This window comes from Elgaria multicarinata, chromosome 3 (genome assembly GCF_023053635.1).
Source record: "Elgaria multicarinata webbii isolate HBS135686 ecotype San Diego chromosome 3, rElgMul1.1.pri, whole genome shotgun sequence".
NCBI classification, from domain to species: domain Eukaryota; kingdom Metazoa; phylum Chordata; class Lepidosauria; order Squamata; family Anguidae; genus Elgaria; species Elgaria multicarinata.
In genome coordinates, this window is record NC_086173.1 from 160,447,825 (window position 1) to 160,470,050 (window position 22,226).

At 46.5% G+C, this 22,226-nt stretch overlaps 1 protein-coding gene across 1 annotated transcript; it reads left to right on the plus strand.

The window, feature by feature from the left end:
• Window positions 1-4,451: 4,451 nt before the first annotated feature.
• On the plus strand, window positions 4,452-19,544 carry LOC134396194 (zinc finger protein 436-like). Its single transcript, XM_063122600.1, has 6 exons — window positions 4,452-4,533; window positions 7,504-8,114; window positions 11,595-11,724; window positions 15,042-15,124; window positions 16,844-16,964; window positions 18,516-19,544. The coding sequence occupies exons 2-6, from the start codon at window positions 7,641-7,643 to the stop codon at window positions 19,514-19,516; spliced, it is 1,809 nt and encodes a 602-aa protein (XP_062978670.1). The 5' UTR covers window positions 4,452-4,533; window positions 7,504-7,640; the 3' UTR covers window positions 19,517-19,544.
• The last annotated feature ends 2,682 nt before the right edge of the window (window positions 19,545-22,226 follow it).

Sequence of the window (22,226 nt, forward strand, 5' to 3'; positions counted from 1 at the left end):
ATTATTATTATTATTATTATTTTATTAACAATAATAATAATAGAATGCATAATGTTATGCATTAATAATGATGGAATTATAATACATTTTAATCATTTAACAGTTAATGTCTTAATGGTGATTTTATTATTATTAACAATAATAGAATGCACAATATTATGCATTAATAATGATGGAATTATAATGCATTTTAATAATTTAACAGTTATGCAATATCATGATTATTAAACGGTTAAATTAAGGGTTTAATGGTGATTTTATTGTTATTAACAATGATAATAGAATGCACAATATTATGCATTAATAATGATGGAATTATAATGCATTTTAATAATTTAACAATTATGCAATATCATGATTATTAAACAGTTAAATTAATATGTGTTAATGGTGATTTTATTATTAACAACAATAATAGGATGCTTGTGGCTTTGCTTTCTCACTACTGACCATCAACTATATGATTTCTGGGAGTTGTAGGACTTTTTATTCCATCTAAATTTATTATTTATTTATTACATTTTTATACCGCCCAATAGCCGAAGCTCTCTGGGCGGTTCACAGAAATTAAAACCATAATAAAACAACCAACAGTTTAAAAACACAAAAACAAAATACAGTATAAAAAGCACAACCAGGATAAAACCACGCAGCAAAAAATGATATAAGATTAAAATACAGAGTTAGAAGAATAAAATTTAAATTTAAGTTAAAATTAAATGTTAAAATACTGAGAGAATAAAAAGGTCTTCAGCTGGCGACGAAAGGAGTACAGTGTAGGCGCCAGGCGGACCTCTCTGGGGAGCTCATTCCACAGCCGGGGTGCCACAGCGGAGAAGGCCCTCCTCCTAGTAGACACCTGCCTCACTTCCTTTGGCATACAAAGGATTGGCGTTAATGGTCTATTTCACCTTTCTGCTAAAAATAGTTGTGCTCAAATGACTAACAAGAAAATAAGTAAATGTATAATTAAAACTCAAATAAAAACACACAAATAAAATCATATTAAATAAGTAAGAAATAATAGCACCCACTAGATTAAAACCTATTTCAGCAGTAAATTAGCTTAAACATTTACCTTTATTTCTATTATGATTAATATGTTAGATTAATATCAGATATATTAACTGTTTAATCATCATCATCATCTTACGTAAGTTACATCATTCCTATTGACAAGTTATGTCACACTGCTTCAAACTATTTAAAATATTGTTTATAATTCCTAACCAATCACATCAGTATACAAACACATGTCATATCACAAAATTAAACAAAATACTTATAGCCAATTATTATATTTCAAAAGTATATCTATGTATTGGTGGCGTGTAGTATACATTAGTAGTAATCAAAATAAAGTACATCCATATGATGAAAACAATTATACATCGTGTGGTAATTCAATGACATTCATAAAATCATAGAATCATAGAATAGTAGAGTTGGAAGGGGCCTACAAGGCCATCAAGTCCAACCCCCTGCTCAATGCAGGAATCCACCCTAAAGCATCCCTGACAGGTGGTTGTCCAGCTGCCTCTTGAAGGCCTCTAGTGTGGGAGAGCCCACAACCATCCTAGGTAACTGGTTCCATTGTCGTACTGCTCTAACAGTCAGGAAATTTTTCCTGATGTCCAGCTGGAATCTGGCTTCCTTTAACTTGAGCCCGTTATTCCGTGTCCTGCACTCTGGGAGGATCGAGAAGAGATCCTGGCCCTCCTCTGTGTGACAGCCTTTTAAGTATTTGAAGAGTGCTCTCATGTCTCCCCTCAATCTTCTCTTCTCCAGGCTAAACATTCATATGATGAAAGTAATTATACAGAGTGTGGTAATTCAATGAACAGGAGTCTGGTACACAAGACCTGTTTCGCTGGGAATGCTTCCTCAGGACACGTTTTTTTTTAGGACAAATCCAAGACCATTCACAAAGTCTCCCAGTATATGCAATCCGATCTGTTTCTGGCCAGAGTCTCAAGGCTGCAGGATCCTTGCCCTCTTTTGTATCTGGTCACACTAGGCAGGGCTCCCGCAGCTTTCACTGTGGTGATGAAGAGGGAATTTCTCCAGGTGTTGCATGCATAACAATGGCACCTGCTGCAATTCCCCTTTCAATACAGCTGTTAAAGATACAGGAGCCTTGTTCTCCTCTTCATATGGTCACCCTAAGTAGGACTAAGTAGGACAGGGGTGGGGGGAGTCCTACAACTCCCAGCATTCTCCAGCTAGCCAGGCACCCTAAAGGATGTTTCCCCAGGGTAGGGAACTGGGTGATCAATGCCCAGCCTTAGCTGCCTCTCTAGGAGTCAGTCATCTCTTATTTTAACCATATGACAGTTGGGCAACACCTTTATTAAAACCAACCATTATTTGCCCCTGCCCTCAAATGTGCAAGCTGTCAGGTTCTGCAGGACTCTTAATCAGGATCGAGTGGTACAATAAACATGGAACTAGGGAGTTGAATCATACTAGATTCAACTAGTCATTTTTCTCCATCTCTCATAATGCTAGAACCCAAAGGGGTCATCCCATGAAGCTGATGGGTGGGAGATTCAGGATAAATAAATAAATAAAAGGAAGGACTTCTGCACACAGCGCAGAGTTAAACTATGGAATTCCCTACCACAAGATGTAGTGATGGCCACCATTTTGGATAGCTTTAAAAGGTGTGTGTGTGTGTGTGAGATTAAATTCATGGAGGAGACAGTTATCAATGGCTATTAGTCCTGATGGCTATAGGCTACTTCCAGTACCAGAGGCAGTACACCAGTTGCTGGGGAACATGGGTAGGAGGGTGCTGTTGTGTGTTTCCCATGGGTAGCTGGTCGGTCTGATCCATCAGGGCTCTTTCTTATGTCCTTATGTTCATTCAGCACATAGTTAAACAACAGTAGCTAGTGCAAGACGTAGTAATGGCTACCGCTTTGGATGGCTTTAAATTGGACAAATTCGTAGAGGAGAAGGCTATAGATGTCTACTAGTTCTCATGGCCATGTGCTACCTCCCATATCAAAAGCAGTATGTCTATGTACATCAGTTGATGGGGAACATGGGTGGGAGGGTGCTGTTCCTGCATAGGTAGGGTTGCCATATGTCCCGGAAAACAGGAAATGTCACAGTTTCCAAGCATTTCCAAAATGTCCCGGCCAGTCAGTCAAGAATCCCGGATTCCTGTTCCAGCCGACCAGAAAAATTCCAACCTCCAAAATGGTGCCTTGAGCCTGCTCAGTGGAGTGTAAGTCTCCATATTGAAGCCTCCTCTAGCTTTTGGGAATGAGTGGACAAATATAATTTAGTGTCATTTTTTTCAGTTTGTTTGCTTAAACTGTTCTTTGCCTATTATTTATTTGCAGGTGCTTAAGTGCTTTAGGCTGCAATCCTATGCATACTTACTTGTAGGGTAGGGTGACCATATGAAAAGGAGGACAGGGCTCCTGTATCTTTAACAGTAACGTAGAAAAGGGAATTGCAACAGATGTCAATTGAAGTGGGTGAAATGCCCTCTTCATCACAACAGTTAAAGCTACACTAGCTGCAGTAGAGTGGCCAGATACAAAAGAGGGCAGGGCTTCTGCAGCTTTAACTGTGTTGATGAAGAGAGAATTTCACCCTCTTCAATTGACACCTGCTGAAATTCCCTTTTCTACGTTACAGTTAAAGATACAGGAGCCCTGTCCTCCTTTTCATAGGGTGACCATATGGAAAGGAGGACAGGGCTCCTGTATCTTTAACAGTTGCATAGAAAAAGGAATTTCAGCAGGTGTCATTTGTATATATGGAGAACCTGGTGAAATTCCCTCTTCATCACACAACAGTTAAAGCTGCAGGTGCCTTGCCCTCTTTTAAATTTGGTCACAGTATAGTTGCGGTATAGCTCCTGCAGCTTTAACTGTTGCGATGAAGAGGAAATTTCACCAGGTGCTGCATGCATACAAATGACACCTGCTGAAATTCCCTTTTCTATGCAACTGTTAAAGATACAGGAGCCTTGTCCTCCTTTTCACATGGTCACCCTACTTACCTGGGAATAAGTCCTATTTAACTTAATAGGATTTGTTTCTGAGCAGACACACATAGGATTGCAGTGTTAGATAACTAAAGCTTAGATAGCTTTCTTTCTTTCCCTAGACCTTTACATATTGCTCAGGGTTTTCTTTAAAAAAAATCCTACCCCCACCCCCCAAAAAAACACCCCTGTCCTGGTTTTGTGGATTCAGAATATGGCGTAGGGCTTTATGGGGAGTGGGGCTGGTTGCCACTGTGTGACCAGAGCTCTGGACTAGATGGACCCCTGGTCTGACCCAGCAGGGCTCTTGTGCACCAGGCAATACTCTTTTATTTGGAGAGAAAATACTCTTTTATTTGGAGAGAGAGAGAGAGAGAGAGAGAGAGAGAGAGAGAGAGAGAGAGACCAGCTGTCTAAGGGTTAAAGCCACCGGGCTCTGCAGTCCTAGGGAAGCCTCTGTAGGCAAAACCACTTCCTTTCCTCCTCCTCCTCCTCCTCCTGTTCCTTGGGAAAGCTAAGGGGGGAATCTGGTGAGTGTGATGTGGGTCTGGGGATGCCCCCTTTGCAAGGAAGAAGGGGGGACTGCATGGAGGGGTACCCTCCTTTGCAAGCAGCAGGGTCCTGACATGGACCCATGGATCTCTCGGGAGCTGGGAAACGCCCGTCTCAGTCACTGCAAACCTGGTGCCAATGGGGTAGATAGAAGTTTCTTTGGGGCAGGGACCAGAGCCTGGGGGTAGACCATGAAGAACTACCCCCCTTCCCCGGTGAAATCCCCAGTAGTGCAAAGACTACGGTGGGTACAGATTTATAGAGCAAGGGTGGCGAACCTGTTTCCCTCCAAAACATTTTGGACTCCAACTCCCATCAGCCACAGCACAGCTAGTGGTCCGGGAGGATAGGAGTTATTGTCTCCCTCCCCCCAACAACAACATCTGGAGGATGTTTTCTTTTTAGAGGAGGTCTAGGGAACTGGTGGCTTCCTGAATGATGTGGGACTCCAGCTCACATCATCCCTAGTCAGGAGGGCCAAAGGCCACTTAAGGTGGGAGTTGTAGTCCAGGAGGGAGTCTGCAAGGCTCGCAGGTGCTATGGTGACCTTATCAAAAGGAGCACAGGGCTCCTGTATCTAACAGTTGCATAGGAAAGGGAATCTCAGCTGGTGTCATTTGTATGCATTTGTATACATTTAAAACTGCAGGAGCCCTGCCCTCTTTTGTATCTGGTCACTCTCACTATAATCCTACAGCTTTAACTGTTGTGATGAAGAGGGAATTTCATCAGGTGCTGCATGCCTACAAATGACACCTGATGAAATTCCCTTTTCAATGCAAAGATACAGGAGCCCTGTCCTCCTTTCCATATGGTCCCCTTACCCAGTGCCACTCTATTTGAGATCCTAAACACAAAGATGTTTTAGTCCCAGGAGCCGCTATCCCCGGAGCTGCAGCCTCTCATCTTTGTAAATATGTAGAATATTATTATTATTAATAATAATACGTGGCCTTTTCTCCAGAGAAACTTGATGTACTAAAAATGTGGGCACCACACCCACCCTGTGGCACACCAGTTGTTTTGGACTACAACTCTCCTTAAGCCCCAGCCAGCATGGCCGAAGGTCAGCTATTTTGCAAGTTGTACATTATTACATAAAAACCTTCATTCTTCCTATTTTGAGTGAGGAAGGGCGCAATCCTATGGGAGGCTTCTGTGTATCTAACAGTGCCGTACCGGGCTGAAGCTAACAGTGCGGAGGAGCAGCAGAGGTGATCTTCACCACCCCATCGTCAAATCGTTGGATTTTTTCACTAGATGGGCATTTTTTGCCCATCTAGCAACAGGTTTTGAAGTGGAAGGGAGGGAAGCTGGAGGACGCTCAGGATAACTTGTATCCTGGCCTCTCCAGCCTTCTCTCTGACCAGACCACCCCCTGTTTCCCCTCTCTGAGGTTGATTTTTTTTACTGATACTGTGTATGACTCTGGATATGCTAAGCCACAGTAGTGGAGCATTTTGAGCTAATCATGGCTTGGCATGTTGTATAGGGTGACCATATGAAAAGGAGGACCAGGCTCCTGTATCTTTAACAGTTGCATAGAAAAGGGAATTTCAGCAGGTGTCGTTTGTATATATGGGGAACCTGGTGAAATTTCCTCTTCATCACAGCAGTTAAAGCTGCAGGTGCCCTGCCCTCTTTTAAATCTGGTCACTCTAGTATAGCTCCTGCAGCTTTAACTGTTGTGATGAAGAGGGAATTTCACCAGGTTCCCCATATATACAAATACAGGAGCCCTGTCCTCCTTTTCATATGGACACCCTAATGTCATGTGAACCATGACTTAGCGTGTCGTGTGAACCATTCCTAACCACGGTGGCTACATATCCCCGGTTTAAACACGAACACTAACTACTTGCTCCAAAAGAGTTAGCGGCCTAACCATGGTTTAGTGTGTCGTCTGAACAGGGTCATACAGTAAAAGAATAGATTGGACTTAATGAGGTTGGCGTGCAAGCTTTTTGGACATGTGGGTGTGTTTGGGAATTTGAAAAACTGCTGTAGGCACCACCATAAAATGCCTAATCGGTGGTTTGCCGCGTTAGGGTGACCGGGGGCGGATCCGCATGTTGGCCCCAGAGCGCATTTATGTGACTCTAGGGCACCCCAGAAAAGATAGTCTGTACTTGCCTGTAAAAAGAAACTAGGAAGAGACGGAGACGCCAACACCGACACCCGGCTCTCCCCGGCCGGCTCCTCGACCGGGACGGAGAGTTCGGCGGAAGAAGGTTGGGTGGACAGCGGAAGAAGCTCTCTACTCCCGCCTTCTTCAAAAAGAGCTCTCTGAGCCGGCCGGGGAGAGCTGGGTGGCGTCGGCGTCTCCGTCTCTTCCTAGTTTCTTTTTACAGGCAAGTACAGACTATCGTTTCTGGGGTGCCCTAGAGTCGCATAAATGCGCTCTGGGGCCGACTTGCGGATCTGCCGCATATGAAAAGGAGGACAGGGCTCCTGTATCTTTAACAGTTGCATAGAAAAGGGAATTTCAGCAGCTGTCATTTGTATATATGGAGAACCTGCTGAAATTCCCTCTTCAACACAACAGTTAAAGCTGCAGATGCCCTGCCCTCTTTAAATATTGTCACTCTTGTATAGCTCCTGCAGCTTTAACTGTTGTGATGAAGAGGGAATTTCAGCAGGTTCCCCATATATACAAAAGACACCTGCTGAAATTCCCTTTTCTGTGCAACTGTTAAAGATGCAGGAGCCCTGTCCTCCTTTTCATATGGTCACCCTAGCTTTGGGGCCTATTAGTCACATCTGTGTACCTTAGGCCGCGTCGTATTCAGCGAAAACGTGTGTTTCATGTCTCTTGCACATGGCAAGTTTCACAAGGAAATTAAAAAAGAAATACTGATGAGAAGGAAGGAGTTCGTTTGAGGTGAAATGTTTTGGTTTGTGTCACCCTCTGACTCCTAAGTCCAGCTGTTTTATTTTCTTTCCCTCAGGGACCAGCTCAAATTGACTTTGAACCGGAACATCCAGTTTTGCTCGTAAAAGATCTGCTGGTCTGGAGACCAGGAGAATTTTTAACGTGACTTCGCAAAGAACTTGTTGGCCTCGTGAGAAACTCAGCTCAGCGGCAATGAAGGTAGCCTTGGAGCAAGGGCATCTTCTGGACCCGTTTGGAGCAGCACTTCCACGCAGAGAGAAAATGGACGCCGTGAGGAAAGGGGCAGCAAGAGGCCCTCGCTGTGTTGAGGCCGGGAGCAGTGGAGCATTCTGGGAAAGAACCGCCCGGAGGAACCTGGCCAAGGAGAAGGGCAGCTCAGACACCGAGCGCCAACGCTTCAGGGCGTTCCGCTACCAGGAGGCCAAGCGGCCTCGGGAGGTTTGCAGCCAACTTCACATCCTTTGCCGCCAGTGGCTCAAGCCGGAGCACCACACGACAACTCAGATCCTGGACCTGGTGGTCCTCGAACAGTTTCTGGCTATCCTGCCCCCGGAGATGGAGAACTGGGTCAGAGAGAGTGGAGCAGAGACCATTTCCCGGGCCGTGGCCCTGGCGGAAGGCTTCCTCCTGCGCCAGGAACAAGAGAAGAAGCCGGACGAGCAGCAGGTGAGAGCGTTTAACTCCTGGTAGCTCCAAGGAGTAAGGAAGGCATGAAAGAACCTAAGATGAGCCATGCCGAATCAGTCCAGCATTCTGTTCCCACAGTGGTGAGCCAGCTGCCCACGGGAAACCCACAAGTAGCACATGAGTGTGACAATACCCTCCCACCCATGTTCCCCAGCAAGCACCTTGCTGGAGGCAGTACCTAGCCATGAGGACTAGTAGCCATTGATAACCTTTTCTTCCAGGAAATAGAAAGGATATTGTATTTTTAAAAACATCTCCGCCATATGCAAGTTCAGTTCTTCCTGGGACCCATCCTAAGGATCCTGAAGAGCTGGAGGAGGTGCAGAAAAGGCCAAGCAAAGTGATAAAACAACTATTATTTATTTATTTATTTATTTTATTACATTTATATACCGCCCCGCAGCCGAAGCTCTCTGGGCGGTTTACAACAATTGAGAATAGTAAACATTAAAAGTATACAAAAAATTTTTAAAAAACATAAAGACAGTATAAAAACAACAGTATCCATTTAAAAACAACAATTCTGGGGTCCATTAAAAACAAACTTAACGTTGTTAAATGCTGTTAAAATGCCTGGGAGAAGAGAAAAGTCTTGACCTGGTGCCGAAAAGATAACAATGTTGACGCCAGGCGAGCCTCATCGGGGGGGATCATTCCACAAATGGGGGGCCACCACCGAGAAGGCCCTGTCCCTTGTTGCCATCCTCCAAGCTTCCCTCAGAGTAGGCACTCGGAGGAGGACCTTAGATGTTGAGCGCAGTGTATGGGTAGGTTCATGTCGGGAGAGGCGTTCCATCAGGTATTGTGGTCCCAAGCCATGTAGGGCTTTATAGGTTAAAACCAGCACCTTGAATTGGGCTCGGAAATATATAGGCAGCCAATGCAAGCGGGCCAGAATCGGTGTTATATGCTCAAACCTCCCTGTTCCAGCTATCAATCTGGCCGCCGTATTTTGCACAAGCTGCAGCTTCCAGACCTACTACTACTACTTACTACTACTTTCGTGGTACCGTAAAGACAGATTGACCATGACAGAAGCTTTTGTGCATTCCAGTCTACTTCGTCAGATGAAGTGGCGTGGAGTCCATGAAAACATCATTATTATTATTATTATTATTATTATTATTATTATTATTATTTATATAGCACCATCAATGTACATGGTGCTGTACAGATTACACAGTAAATAGCAAGACCCTGCTGCATAGGCTTACAATCTAATAAAGTTGTAGTAAACAATAAGGAGGGAAAGAGAATGCAAACAGGCACAGGGAAGTGTAAACAGGCACCGGGTAGGGTGAAGCTGACAGTATAGGGTCAGAACAAACTCAATATTTGGAAGTGGAGTGACATGGTCAGAGCGGCGGGCCAAGAAGATGATCTTAGCGGCAGAGTGGTGGACAGAGACCAGCGGACTGATGTGAGATGAAGGAAGGCCAGAGAGAAGAAGGTTGCAGTAGTCCAACCGAGAGATAACCAGTGCGTGAACAAGAGTCTTGGCAGAAGAGACAGACAAAAATGGTCGAATCCTGATTTCTTACCCGCCTCTCCATTTTGATCAAAGTGGGGAACAACAGTAAATGTAAAACACATAAAACTGAATTAAAAACATAATATACATTGTTAAAACATCCTAAAAACATAGGATGGCAACATTTATGGCAACATAAATTTGTTAGTCTTTGAGGTGCAGCACTGCCTTACCCCTGTGGCAATTGTCAGACCGATCAAGGAGCTGGTGCAACTCCCCTATAAAGGATGTGGTGGTGGCCACCGATTTGAATGGCTTTAAAAGGATGTTGGATAAATTCATAGAACCGTAGAATAGCAGAGTTGGAAGGGCCTACAAGGCCATCAAGTCCAACCCCGTGCTCAATGCAGGAATCCACCCTAAAGCATTCCCGAAAGATGCTTGTCCAGCTGCCTCTTGAAGGCCTCCAGTGTGGGAGAGCGCACAACCTCCCTAGGTAACTGATTCCATTGTCGCACTGCTCTAACAGTCAGGAAGTTTTTCCTGATGTCCAGCTGGAATCTGGCTTCAACTTGAGTCCATTATTCTGTGTCCTGCACTCTGGGAGGATCGAGAAGAGATCCTGGCCCTCCTCTGTGTGACAACCTTTTAAGTATTTGAAGAGTGCTCTCATGTCTCCCCTCAATCTTCTCTTCTCCAGGTTAAACATGCCCAGTTCTTTCAGTCTCTCTTCATAGGGCTTTGTTTCCAGACCCTTGATCATCCTGGTTGCCCTCCTCTGAACACGCTCCAGCTTGTCTGCGTCCTTCTTGAATTGTGGAGCCCAGAACTGGATGCAATACTCTAGATGAGGCCTAACCATTCCTGGAGGAAAAGGCTATCAAGGGCGACTAGCCTTGAGGGCTGTGTGCTGCCTCCAGGATCAGATGCTGGGGAACATGGGTGGGAGGGTGCTGTTGCACCCGTGTCCTGGTTGTGGGTCCCTGGTGGACAGCTGTTTGGCCACTGTGTGAACAGAGTGCTGGACTAGATGGACCCTTGGTGTGATCCATCAGGGCCCTTCTGATGTTCTTAAGAAAAGGTTACGTTTGATACTTTTTAGCTTGGAACAAAAGCGAATAAGAGGAGAAATGGTAGAGGTGTCCAAAATGACGCATGGTGTAGAAAAAGTGTCCATTTCTCCAATTATCCTAGAGGCCCAAAGGGGTCCTCCCATGAAGCTGATTGGTGGGAGGTTCTGGTTGGATAAAGGAAGGAGTTCGTCACACAAGTGCGGAATTAAACTGCGGAATTCGCCACCACAAGATGTAGTGACAGCTGCTAATGCGGATGGCTTTAAAAGCGGGTTAAAAATATATGGAGGAGAAGGCTATCAATGGGTTTCTTCACACAGCGGATGTGGAATTTGCTACCACAAGACGTAGTGATGGCCACCAATTTGGATGGTTTTAAGAAAGGATTGGACGAATTCATGGAGGAGAAGCCACCAATGGCTACTAGTTCAGATGGCTCTAGTATTAGAGGCAGTATCCCTGTGTACCCCAGTTGCTGAGGAACAAGGGTGGGAGGGTGCCGTTGCACCCATGTCCTGGTTGTGGGTCCCTGGTCAACAGCTGGTGGGCCACTGTGTGAACAGAGTGCTGGACTAGACGGACCCTTGGTCTGATCCAGCAGGGCTATTCCTATATTCTTATGTCTAGATGGAGCGTGGTCTGATCCAACCCAGTTCTTATATCCTCGTATGATGAGATTTCACTACTTTGTTTTAGAAAATGGTTCCATAGCTTCGCCCCACTGATTTCTGCATTGAGCAGGGGGTTGGACTCGATGGCCTTGTAGGCCCCTTCCAACTCTGCTATTCTATGATTCAATGATTATTGCAGCAATTTGCAGAGTTGGGTACGAGGGGAGGGGGTGGTGGAAATCCTCGTGCAGTTCCTCTAACCTCTCTTCCTGTTTCCTGTCTCGGATCCTGGCCGCTGTTTCAGGTGCACGAGTCCTACCTGGAGGGTCTCGCTCATTCCCCCAAGTCAGAGAACGATCCGTCGATCGCTTGCCAGAAAGCGCTCCTTGTGGGGGAAGTGAAGGAGGAGGCCGCAACTCAGCACACGGCACTGGGTAAGAATGGATTCCCTTCTGCTGGAGTTTCCGAGGGCCATGAAGTTCCCAGGAGGAATTCCTGATTACTTCTCCCTTTGTGGGTGCTTGAAATTTCTGGAGCGGTTTTCGTAATAATACTTTGGCCCTTGGTATGTTTCAAGAGGCGCTTGTGTCTAGCGACTCCCAGATTTCACGAACGCTGCTTTAAAACAGGGGTGTTGAACATAGGCGTACATAGCACATTTCATTAGAGTGTACACTCGGGAAATTGTATTAATTATTTTATTTTTTAAAGGCAACCGTTTATTGAATACTCATTATTTTTATTCATTTATTTATAGGGTGACCATATGAAAAGGCTTCGGACCGGGCTCCTGTCTCTTTAACAGTTGTATTGAAAAGGGAATTTCAGCTGGTGTCATTTGTATATATGGGGAACCTGGGGGGAATCCGCATGTCGTTCTGAGATCGCTTCTAAGCGACCCCAGTGCGGCGTGAAAGCGAGCGTGTAACTTGCCTTTTGAAGAGCCGACGAAGAGACATCCTTCCCGCCCCCGCCACCCGCAGACCTCCTCACCGACCGGCGAGGAGAGCTCTGCTGAAGAAGGCGGGGTTGCGAGCAGAAGAAGTTCTCCACCCCGCCTTCTTCCCCCGAGCTCTCCATCCCAGCCAGTGAGGAGGGAGTTGGGTGGCGGCGGGAAGGACGTCTCTTCGTCGGCTCTTCAAAAGGCAACTTACACGCTCGCTTTCACGCCGCACTGGGGTCGCTTAGAAGCGATCTCAGAACGACGTGCGGATTCCCCCCTGGTGAAATTCCCTCTTCATCACAACCGTTAAAGCTGCAGGAGCAATACTAGAGTGGCCAGATTTAAAAGAGGGCAGGGCACCTGCAGCTTTAACTGTTTTGATGAAGAGGAAATTTCACCAGGTTCCCCATATATACAAATGACACCTGCTGACATTCCCTTTTCTAGGCAGGGTGGCCCTATGAAAAGGAGGACAGGGCTCCTGTAGCTTTAACAGTTGTGTTGAAAAGGGAATTTCTGCAGGTGTCATTTGTATATATGGAGAACCTGGTGAAATTTCCTCTTCATCACACCAGTTAAAGCTGCAGGTGCCCTGCCCTCTTTTAAATCTGGTCACTGTAGTATAGCTCCTGCAGCTTTAACTGTTGTGATGAAGAGGGAATTTCACCAGGTGCTGCATGTATACCAATGACACCTGCTGAAATTCCCTTATCAATACAACTGTTAAAGATACAGGAGAGCCCTGTCCTCCTTTCGATATGGCCACCCTATTATTTATTAAACACTGTTCCATTGATGCCCTACTCTGCGTTCAGAGTAGGGCTGTTGCAGGTGAGGGGGTGGGATGAAGAGGCCTTCCTCAAGCCTTAGCATTGGTGGGGCTTTGTGGTGACACTGGCTGGAGGAGGGATTTACGCTATTTCTTCGATTCTAAGACACTTCCCCCCCCCCATATAAACATCTCTAAAAACGGCGTGCGTCTTAGAATCGCGGGGGAGATTCTTATTCTCAGAATCAAAGCTTGTTTTTCTGTTGGTGGCACTGAAATGAGTGTGCGTCTTACAATCGATGGTGTCTTAACAATCGAAGGAATACGGTACAAGGCGATATTAGCCTTTGGGCTCTCCTCCTCCTGGCCTTTTTGAAATGTGGCTCCCAGCAGGGAGACAATATTCCTTGAGACATTAGGGTGTGGCTGGGCACACCGGGCACACCCCTTGCGCACACCTATGGTGTTGAACCCCCAACCTGTGGGCAAAACCTGGCCAGCCTAATTCGGCTCTCTTGGGTTCGCCAATTGGCCACGCCCCCTGCCCCACCCATTTCCCCCTGACCATCAATCATTGGTTGGTTTCCCATCTTTTGTCTTCCCCGTTCTCAGATTGACGTTCCCCCGCTAAAGCGTCGTCGTTACTGGCAGTTACTTCTCTTTATGCTAAAACTAGTGCAAAGCCCATGTTGAGATGGGCACTCGTAGTCCGGCTCTTTTCCCGCTTTTTTGCCCCTCAGTCCCCTCACCACAGAGGGGCTCATGAATGATGCAAATGTGGCTCATGCATAGTGAATATCCCCCTCCAGAATTCGCATGTGGTACGGCCCCCCCCCTCGCGCACCACAATGGGCCTCCTCTGTCCCCTTCCCCCTCCCCTTTGGCGTTGACAGCCTAACCGTGCGGCTGTGCCCGGGGCCCGCCTTTGTGCCACACCGATTGGCCCAACAGGGCTGTCTGTCATCCCACTCGCAGAGGGGCGGCCCTGACTGTTTGGCCTGGAGGAAATTAATTGCGATTAAAGCTAGAGCCTTGCACTTTTTTTTGAACTTTTAAAATTTTCTGCACGGCTACGCTGCTCAAGCTTCAGTTTAAACCAAAAATGAGCAAGATCGCTCTGGTAGATCTGTAATAATAAGCCTTACACTACTGTTGACTTATATAAGATCTGCTGGTTTTTTGGCCCCACGCACCAGTGGAACATAGAATCATAGAATAGTAGAATTGGGCCTATAAGGCCATTGAGTCCAACCCCCTGCTCAGTGCAGGAATCCACCTTAAAGCATCCCTGATGAATGGTTGTCCAGCTGCCTCTTGAATGTCCCAGGGAGAGCCCACAACCTCCCTAGGTCATTGGTTCCATTGTCGTGCCGCTCTAACAGTCAGGAAGTTTTTCCTGATGTCCAGCTGGAATCTGGCTTCCTGTAACTTGAGCCTGTTATTCCGTGTCCTGCACTCTAGGCTGATTGAGAAGAGATCCTGGCCTTCCTCTATGTGACAACCTTTTAAGTATTTGAAGAGTGCTCTCATGTCTCCCCTCAATCTTCTCTTCTCCAGGCTAAACATGCCCAGTTCTTTCAGTCTCTCTTCATAGGGCTTTGTTTCCAGACCCCTGATCATCCTGGTTGCCCTCTTTTAAACATGCTCCAGCTTGTCTGCGCCCTTCCTGAAGTGTGGTGCCCAGGACGGAACGCAATACTCAAGATGAAGCCTAACCAGAGCCAAATAGAGAGGAATCAGTATCTCACGCGATTTGGAAGCTATACTTCTATTAATGCAGCCCAAAATAGTTTTAAGGGTACCCTGGAGGAAGAATCATAGAATAGCAGAGTTGGAAGGGGCCTACAAGGCCATCGAGTCCAACCCCTGCTCAGTGCAGGAATCCACCCTAAAGCATCCCTGACAGATGGTTGTCCAGCTGCCTCTTGAATGACTCTAGTGTGGGAGAGCTCGCAACCTCCCTGGGTCATTGGTTCCATGAGAAATCTGAAAGGGCTGCTCTAAAATATATGCTTCACTCCTCTTTGCCTCCTTTACAGGCAACGGAATGACATCGCTGAGACACCCCAAAACGTCTCCTCCTTGGGATGGAGCGCAAACAGCGGTTGGCCAACCAGCTGAGGTAAAGGGAGAGGCACTGCGTAACCCTGTGGACAGGGTGGATGGGGCCACTCCTTCAGTTTCCCTAGATGTCACCACCGCTCCTGCTCTGGAAAAGGTTCAGGAGTTGTGCTCCTCTGTGTTCCCCCTCCATTATACCCCTACTTGTGTTTGAGTGTGTGTTTGTGTGTGTGTGTGAGAGAGAAACAGTATGGTGTAGTGGCTAAAGTGTTGGACTGAGAGTCGGAATATCCGGGTTCTCGTCCCCACTCATCCATGGAAACCCACTGGGTGACTTTTGGCCCATTACAGACTCTCAGCCCAACCTACCTCACAGGGTTTTTGTGAGGATAAAATAGAGAGGAGGAGGATTATGTACGTCGCCTTGGGTTCCTTGGAGGAAAAAAGGCGGGATGTAAATTATTATTTTGTTAGCTACCAATTACCACGTGTCAGCTTGGCATTATTTACCTGCCTCACAGTTATCAAACACCCTCACCAGAATATACAAACAGTATTTTTAAAAACAGATGCTATATGTAACTTGTTTCCCTCATAGCTAAGGGAAAGGTTTTATTTCATAGAATCATAGAATAGTAGAATTGCGCCTACAAGGCCATCGAGTCCAACCCCCTGCTCAATGCAGGAATCCACCCTATAGCATCCCTGACAGATGGTTGTCCAGCTGCCTCTTGAAGGCCTCCAGTGTGGGAGAGCCCACAACCTCCCTAGGTCATTGGTTCCATTGTCATGCCGCTCTAACAGTCAGGAAATTTTTCCTGATGTCCAGCCAGAATCTGGCTTCTTGTCACTTGAGCCCGTTATTCTGTGTCCTGCACTCTGGGATGATCGAGAAGAGATCCTGGCCCTCCTCTGTGTGACAACCTTTCAAGTATTTGAAGAGTGCTCTCATGTCTCCACTCAATCTTCTCCAGGCTAAACATGCCCAGTTCTTTCAGTCTCTCTTCATAGGGCTTTGTTTCCAGACCCCTGATCATCCTGGTTGCCCTCCTCTGAACACGCTCCAGCTTGTCTGTGTCCTTTTTGAAGTGTGGAGCCCAGAACTGGACACGATACTCTAAGATGAGTATGACTGTCAGAGCAGTACGACAATGGAATCAGTTACCTAGGGAGGTTGTGGGCTCTCCCACACTAGAGACCTTCAAGAGGCAGCTGGACAACCATCTGTCAGGGATGCTTTAGGGTGGATTCCTGCACTGAGTGGGGGGTTGGACTCGATGGCCTTGTAGGCCCCTTCCAACTCTGCTGTTCTATGATTCTATGATTCTCTGAGGCCTAACCAGGGCTGAATAGAGAGGAACCAGTACCTCACGCGATTTGGAAGCTATACTTCTATTTAACCCTTCCCTCAGGTTTTCAAGTGGTGGCGCTTGGCCTGAGAAGGGTTTATGCGGTGGGCCTGGTGTAACGTCGCAGGTGTAACGTCGCAGGTGTAACGTCGCAGTCATCCCTACAGCATCTAAAAGACGAACAAAAATCGCCAAATCCAGAGAAGCAGTTCAAACCGGCAAACACTTAATAAACTTTGGCCCCGAACATGCCACGAAACGCAAGCTGTGAGCTCAGCTTCTTTGATCAAATCAAGGTCTGAAGCCTGCCGTAAACATTTTTTAAAAATGCCCATTTCCCCCCTTCCAAACGTCTCTTTTGGGATTTGGGACAATTCCACCCTCTCTCTAGACTGACCTCTTAATAAGGATTTCTTTCCTTCCTCTTTCAGGGTCCGGCGTCCTTTGATGAGGTGGCTGTGGATTTCGCTGAGGAGGAGTGGGCTCTGCCGGATCTGGACCAAAAAGCCCTGTGCAGGGAAATCACAGAGGAGGACTTTGGGGACTCTTTGGGTATTTATTTATTTATTTATTTAAAATATTTGTCGGCCACCTTTTAGGATAAAACACTCCCAAAGCGTTTTGCGGCATATACATTTACAACATATCAATCAGTCTTCCTCAACCTGGGGACTTCTAGATTAGGGTGACCAACTGTCAGGATTTCCCCGGATTTGTCCTGGTTTTTGTTCTTTCCATGGTGGTCAGGGGGGATTTTCTGTAATTTTCAATAATGTCCTGGAATGATACACCTTCCTCTTTAAGGCTGCCATTAGCATGGCAGGAGGGAATGACATGCTTTCTTGAGGCACATCATTCCCCCACCCCGAGCTCCAATTGAGGTCTTAAAGGGGAAAGTGGGTCATTCGTGGACATTATAGAAAAGGCCCCAATTGGAGTGGATGGTGGTGGTGCAGAATGAAATCCTTTCCCCTCCTCCACTCCAATCGGGTTCTTTAAGGTGGCGGAGGAATAACGTACTTTCTGCAGGACTCAGAAAGCTGCTTCCCCCCCCCCCCCCCACACACACTAGGTGTCCTCTTTTTTGGTTTCCCAAATATGGTCACCCTATTCTAGATGTGTCAAACTCCAACTCCCATTATTCAACTCCCATCGAGAATGATGGGAGTTGCAGTCTGACACATTGGTTGGGGGCGGCAGCAGAAACCAAGTTGAGGCAGGCTGATGTAAACAATAAATTTTAAAACCACGGAACACAGTAGTAATATTTTTATATTTATAGCATTGTATATTTGTACCATATTTATTTTTTATACTGTAATCTTAATGAATTTTGGGATTTATTTGTTCCAGCCAGAGAGCTCTGGCTATTGGGCGGTATTATTTATTTATTTATTTATTTATTTATTACATTTTTATGCTGCCCAATAGCCGAAGCTCTCTGGGCGGTTCACAAAAATTAAAACCATAATAAAACAACCAACAGGTTAAAAGCACAAATACAAAATACGGTATAAAAAGCACAACCAGGATAAAACCACGCAGCAAAATTGATATAAGATTAAAATACAGAGTTAGAACAGTAAAATTTAAATTTAAGTTTAAATTAAGTGTTAAAATACTGAGAGAATAAAAAGGTCTTCAGCTGGCGACGAAAGGAGTACAGTGTAGGCGCCAGGCAGACCTCTCTGGGAAGCTCATTCCACAACTGGGATGCCAAAGCGGAGAAGGCCCTGCTCCTAGTAGCCACCTGCCTCACTTCCTTTGGTATAGAAATGTAACATATGAATACATACATAAAAAGGTTAATAACTAATAAGAGCCAGGAAGAATGCTAAAACAGGTAACATATTGGAAAAACAATACAATTGCAGCTAAAGCCGAATCATCAAATTGTCCAATAAAATCCATGTTCCAGTGAAAGCAATCCCAAACTTTGCTTTGCTGTAGAGATAATGAGGAATGGTAATGGGGAACTTCCTTTCTGTTGAAGGCCATATTCCCTTGGGGGTAATAATTTGGGAGTCAGAACTAAAATGGGGTAGGGAGCCCCATAATTTCCTGGAGTGTTCATACCAGATTTTTCTGTCTCTATTCTAACAGATGATGGGTGGGATACTAAGGCTGATGAAGGGCTGCATGAGAAAATCAAACTTCAGGAGATGGAAGAGAACTTTGTGAATCAGAATGGACCTAAAGTTCAGGAGGGAAACCAAACAGAGAGGTGGAAAACTAAATCCATCACTTCCCAGGCTGGTAATTTCCATGATATTCCAATTCAGCAAGAGAAACAGAAAGGAACGAGAAAGAATGCGTGCTCAGCCTTTGGGAAAAGTTTCAGTCACAAGTCAGATCTTAATGTCCATTGGAGAATTCAAACAGAGGAGAAGCCATATAAATGCCTGGAATGCGGAAAGAACTTCAGCCAGAGTACACACCTTAGGTTACATCAAAGAATCCACACAGGGGAGAAACCATATAAATGCTCTGTATGTGGGAAAAGTTTTCACCGGAGCTTCATCCTTACCGCCCATCAAAGAATGCACAAAGGAGAGAAACCCTATAACTGTTCAGAGTGTAGCAAGAGCTTTTACGATAGATCACATCTTATTAGCCACCAAAGAACTCACACTGGGGAGAAGCCATATAAATGCCTGGAGTGTGGAAAGAACTTCAGTCACAAGGTCAACCTTACCTCTCATCAAAGGATCCACACAGGAGAGAAGCCCTATAACTGCTCAGAGTGTGGGAAAAGCTTTTGCGACAAACAGAACCTTCTCAGACACCAAAGAATCCACACGGGAGAGAAACCGTACAAATGCATGGAGTGTGGAAAGAACTTCCGGCAACGTGCAACCCTTACTTCACATCAGAGAGTCCACACAGGGGAGAGGCCGTACCAATGCGCGGAGTGCGGAAAGAGCTTTTATAGGAAAGCGGATCTCAATAGACATGTAAGAACTCACAACGGGGTAGGGAGCCCCATAATTTCCTGGAGCGTTGAAATGGCTTCAAATGGCGTATCAATCTTATGTCCCAACAGAGAATTCTCACAGGACAACCAATCTATAACTTCTGACATCAAGCAAGAACTGAACTGCTAAATCAGCCCTTATTAGTCCTCAAGGAATTTGTGCATGATGCTCCCTGTCGTGATTCCATACGAGACAATAAAGAAGTCTGCCATGCAATCCACAAAGCTTTATTCAGTAAATAGACACCTCTTCACACCCGAAGGGAGTGTGACTGCTAGGAGCTATCCTCTAAGGTTAATTAGTCTAGCAAAGTAAGGCAGCCGTGCCTGACAGGTTTTTACCAGACCCCTCCTTCAGGGAGGGTCTTCAAGTTATAACCTCTGGTGTGTGGCTAGTCTGACGGACTGCCTGCCACCAGGGCCGGTGCTACCATTAAGGCCAACTAGGCATCTGCCTAGGGCGCAGACATCAGAGGGGCACAGACTTCCCCCTCTCCCCACTCCTGGGGTCAGAGGTTTTAGGGGTGGGTCGGGGCTTGGCTTGCATGCGCCCCCAGCCTTCTCCTGCAGCTGCCATCAGAGGCCCAGGAGAGACGCCGCTTGTTTCCGCTTTGTGCAGGGGCGTGTGTTGCTTGTTGCAAAACCCTCGGAGACAATGCAGAAGAGATGGAAGAGGAGCGGGCTGGGGACAGCTGAAGGCTCTGTGAGCCAGGGACGTGGGCGAGGAGAACGCAGAGACAGGCAGCCCCCGCAGAGCCGCAGCAGCCCCGGCACGCCACCTTCCCTGTTAGGGGTTGCAGCCACTGGAGACCGAGCAGAGACTGCGGGGCAGAGACCATCCCCTCCCCCCAACTAGCCAACCAGCCAGCCAGCGCTCGTTCGCAGCCCCTCCTCACAGGGTGTGCAGAGGCACAGGAACAGCCGCACGGGTGGGGGCAGAAGTAGCATGCCCGGCCTTGGTGCTGTGCCCCAAAGGACCCTCACACACACCACCGTGAGGTAGCCCCCCTCCCTGCCCGCACCCAGAGCTCGCCTTGCCTAAGGCGCAAAATAGTCTGGCACTGGCCCTGCCTGCCACCTCCTCTCAACTCTGCCCACTTGACCCTGAGGCGGATTCTGGGATCTGTCCATTGCTATGCTCCCTCCCCCTCTGACAAAGGCTGAGTTCCCAGGGGTGGGGAGAATGATCTCTGAGCCTGAGCCTCCTGTTCGATAAGCTCCTGCGAAGATTCCTCCTTGTCTCTTGGAGACTCTTAGAGAACTTCCTCCCCTGCTTCCTGTCTTGGCTGGTCATCTTCAGGTTCCAAGTCCAATTCCGAATCCACAACAGGGAGACCAGGCCTGATCCTGACAGGAAGCATGTCTCTGAATACCAGTTGTTGATGAAGAACAGTGAGAGAGGACTTCCACGAGCCCTCAGACGATTTGTGCAGGATGCTCCCCTCACCCCGCCTTCCCCAATAAATACTTGGAAATAAATGCGAAAATAACTTTGGCCAGAACAAACTATAAAAACAGAAGAAGATCCCTGCTGGATCAGACCAAAGGCCCATCTTGTCTGGCATCCTGGGTCTCACAGTGGCCAACGAGATGCCTCATAGAAGTCCAGAATACTTCTACATTCATCTGGTATTCAGAGGCATGCTTCCTCTGATCCAGGAGACAGCATATAGCCCTCATGACTAACAGCCACTGGGAACCTTATCCTTTTACAGTTGGGTAGGGTGACCCTATGAAAAGGAGGACAGGGCGCCTATATCTTTAACAGTTGCATAGAAAAGGGAATTTCAGCAGGTGTCATTTGTATACGTGGAGAACTTGGTGAAATTTCCTTTTCATCACAACAGTTAAAGCTGCAGGTGCCCTGCCCTCTTTTAACTCTGGTCACTCTAGTATAGCTCCTGCAGCTTTAACTGTGGTGATGAAGAGGGAATTTCACCAGGTTCTCCATACATACCAATGACACCTGCTGAAATTCCCTTTTCTATGTAGGGTGACCATATGAAAAGGAGGACAGGGCTCCTGTATCTTTAACAGTTGTATTGAAAAGGGAATTTCAGCAGGTGTCATTTGTATGTATGGAGAACCTGGTGAAATTTTCTGTTCATCACCATTGTTATAGCTGCAGGTGCCCTGCCCTCTTTTAACTCTGGTCACTCAAGTATAGCTCCTGCAGCTTTAACTGTGGTGATGAAGAGGGAATTTCACCAGGTTCTCCATATATACAAATGACACCTGCTGAAATTCCCTTTTCTATGCAACTGTTAAAGATACAGGAGCCCTGTCCTCCTTTTCATAGGGTCACCCTACAGTTGGGATGGGCAGCTTGTGACCCATGATGAACCCTTCTGCAGTTCCCCTCCCCCGTTGACCCCCAAAATTATATTTTAAAAAATGAAAACAAAATGGCATCCTGAACAGCCATTTTGAAGCCTTCTTTACCCCTTTGGTGCTTTGTAGGTGCTACGAAGTACCCAAAGGGCCAAAATTAGCTTGAGCTCTGTAGCCACTATGGATGCTTCCCCCCCCCCCCCCACCACTAACACCATGTGAGGGGAGTTGCTCAATGGAGGCGGGACACAGATATGCTCCTGGGTTCATCCCAAATTTGCCCGCCACTGTTTTAAAGCCATCTAAATTGGTGTCCATCACTACATCTCATATCTTGTGCTAGCGATTCTGACCTCCAACACATCATCAGCACAGACACCTCTCTCTCACAAGCCTTGGGAGGCAGACCAGGGGGGGGGATCTACACTACTGCTTTAAAGCGCTTTATAACAGTTTTGACAACTGTTGGGGCCCAGGACACACTGCATATACAGGTTTCAAAACGTTTT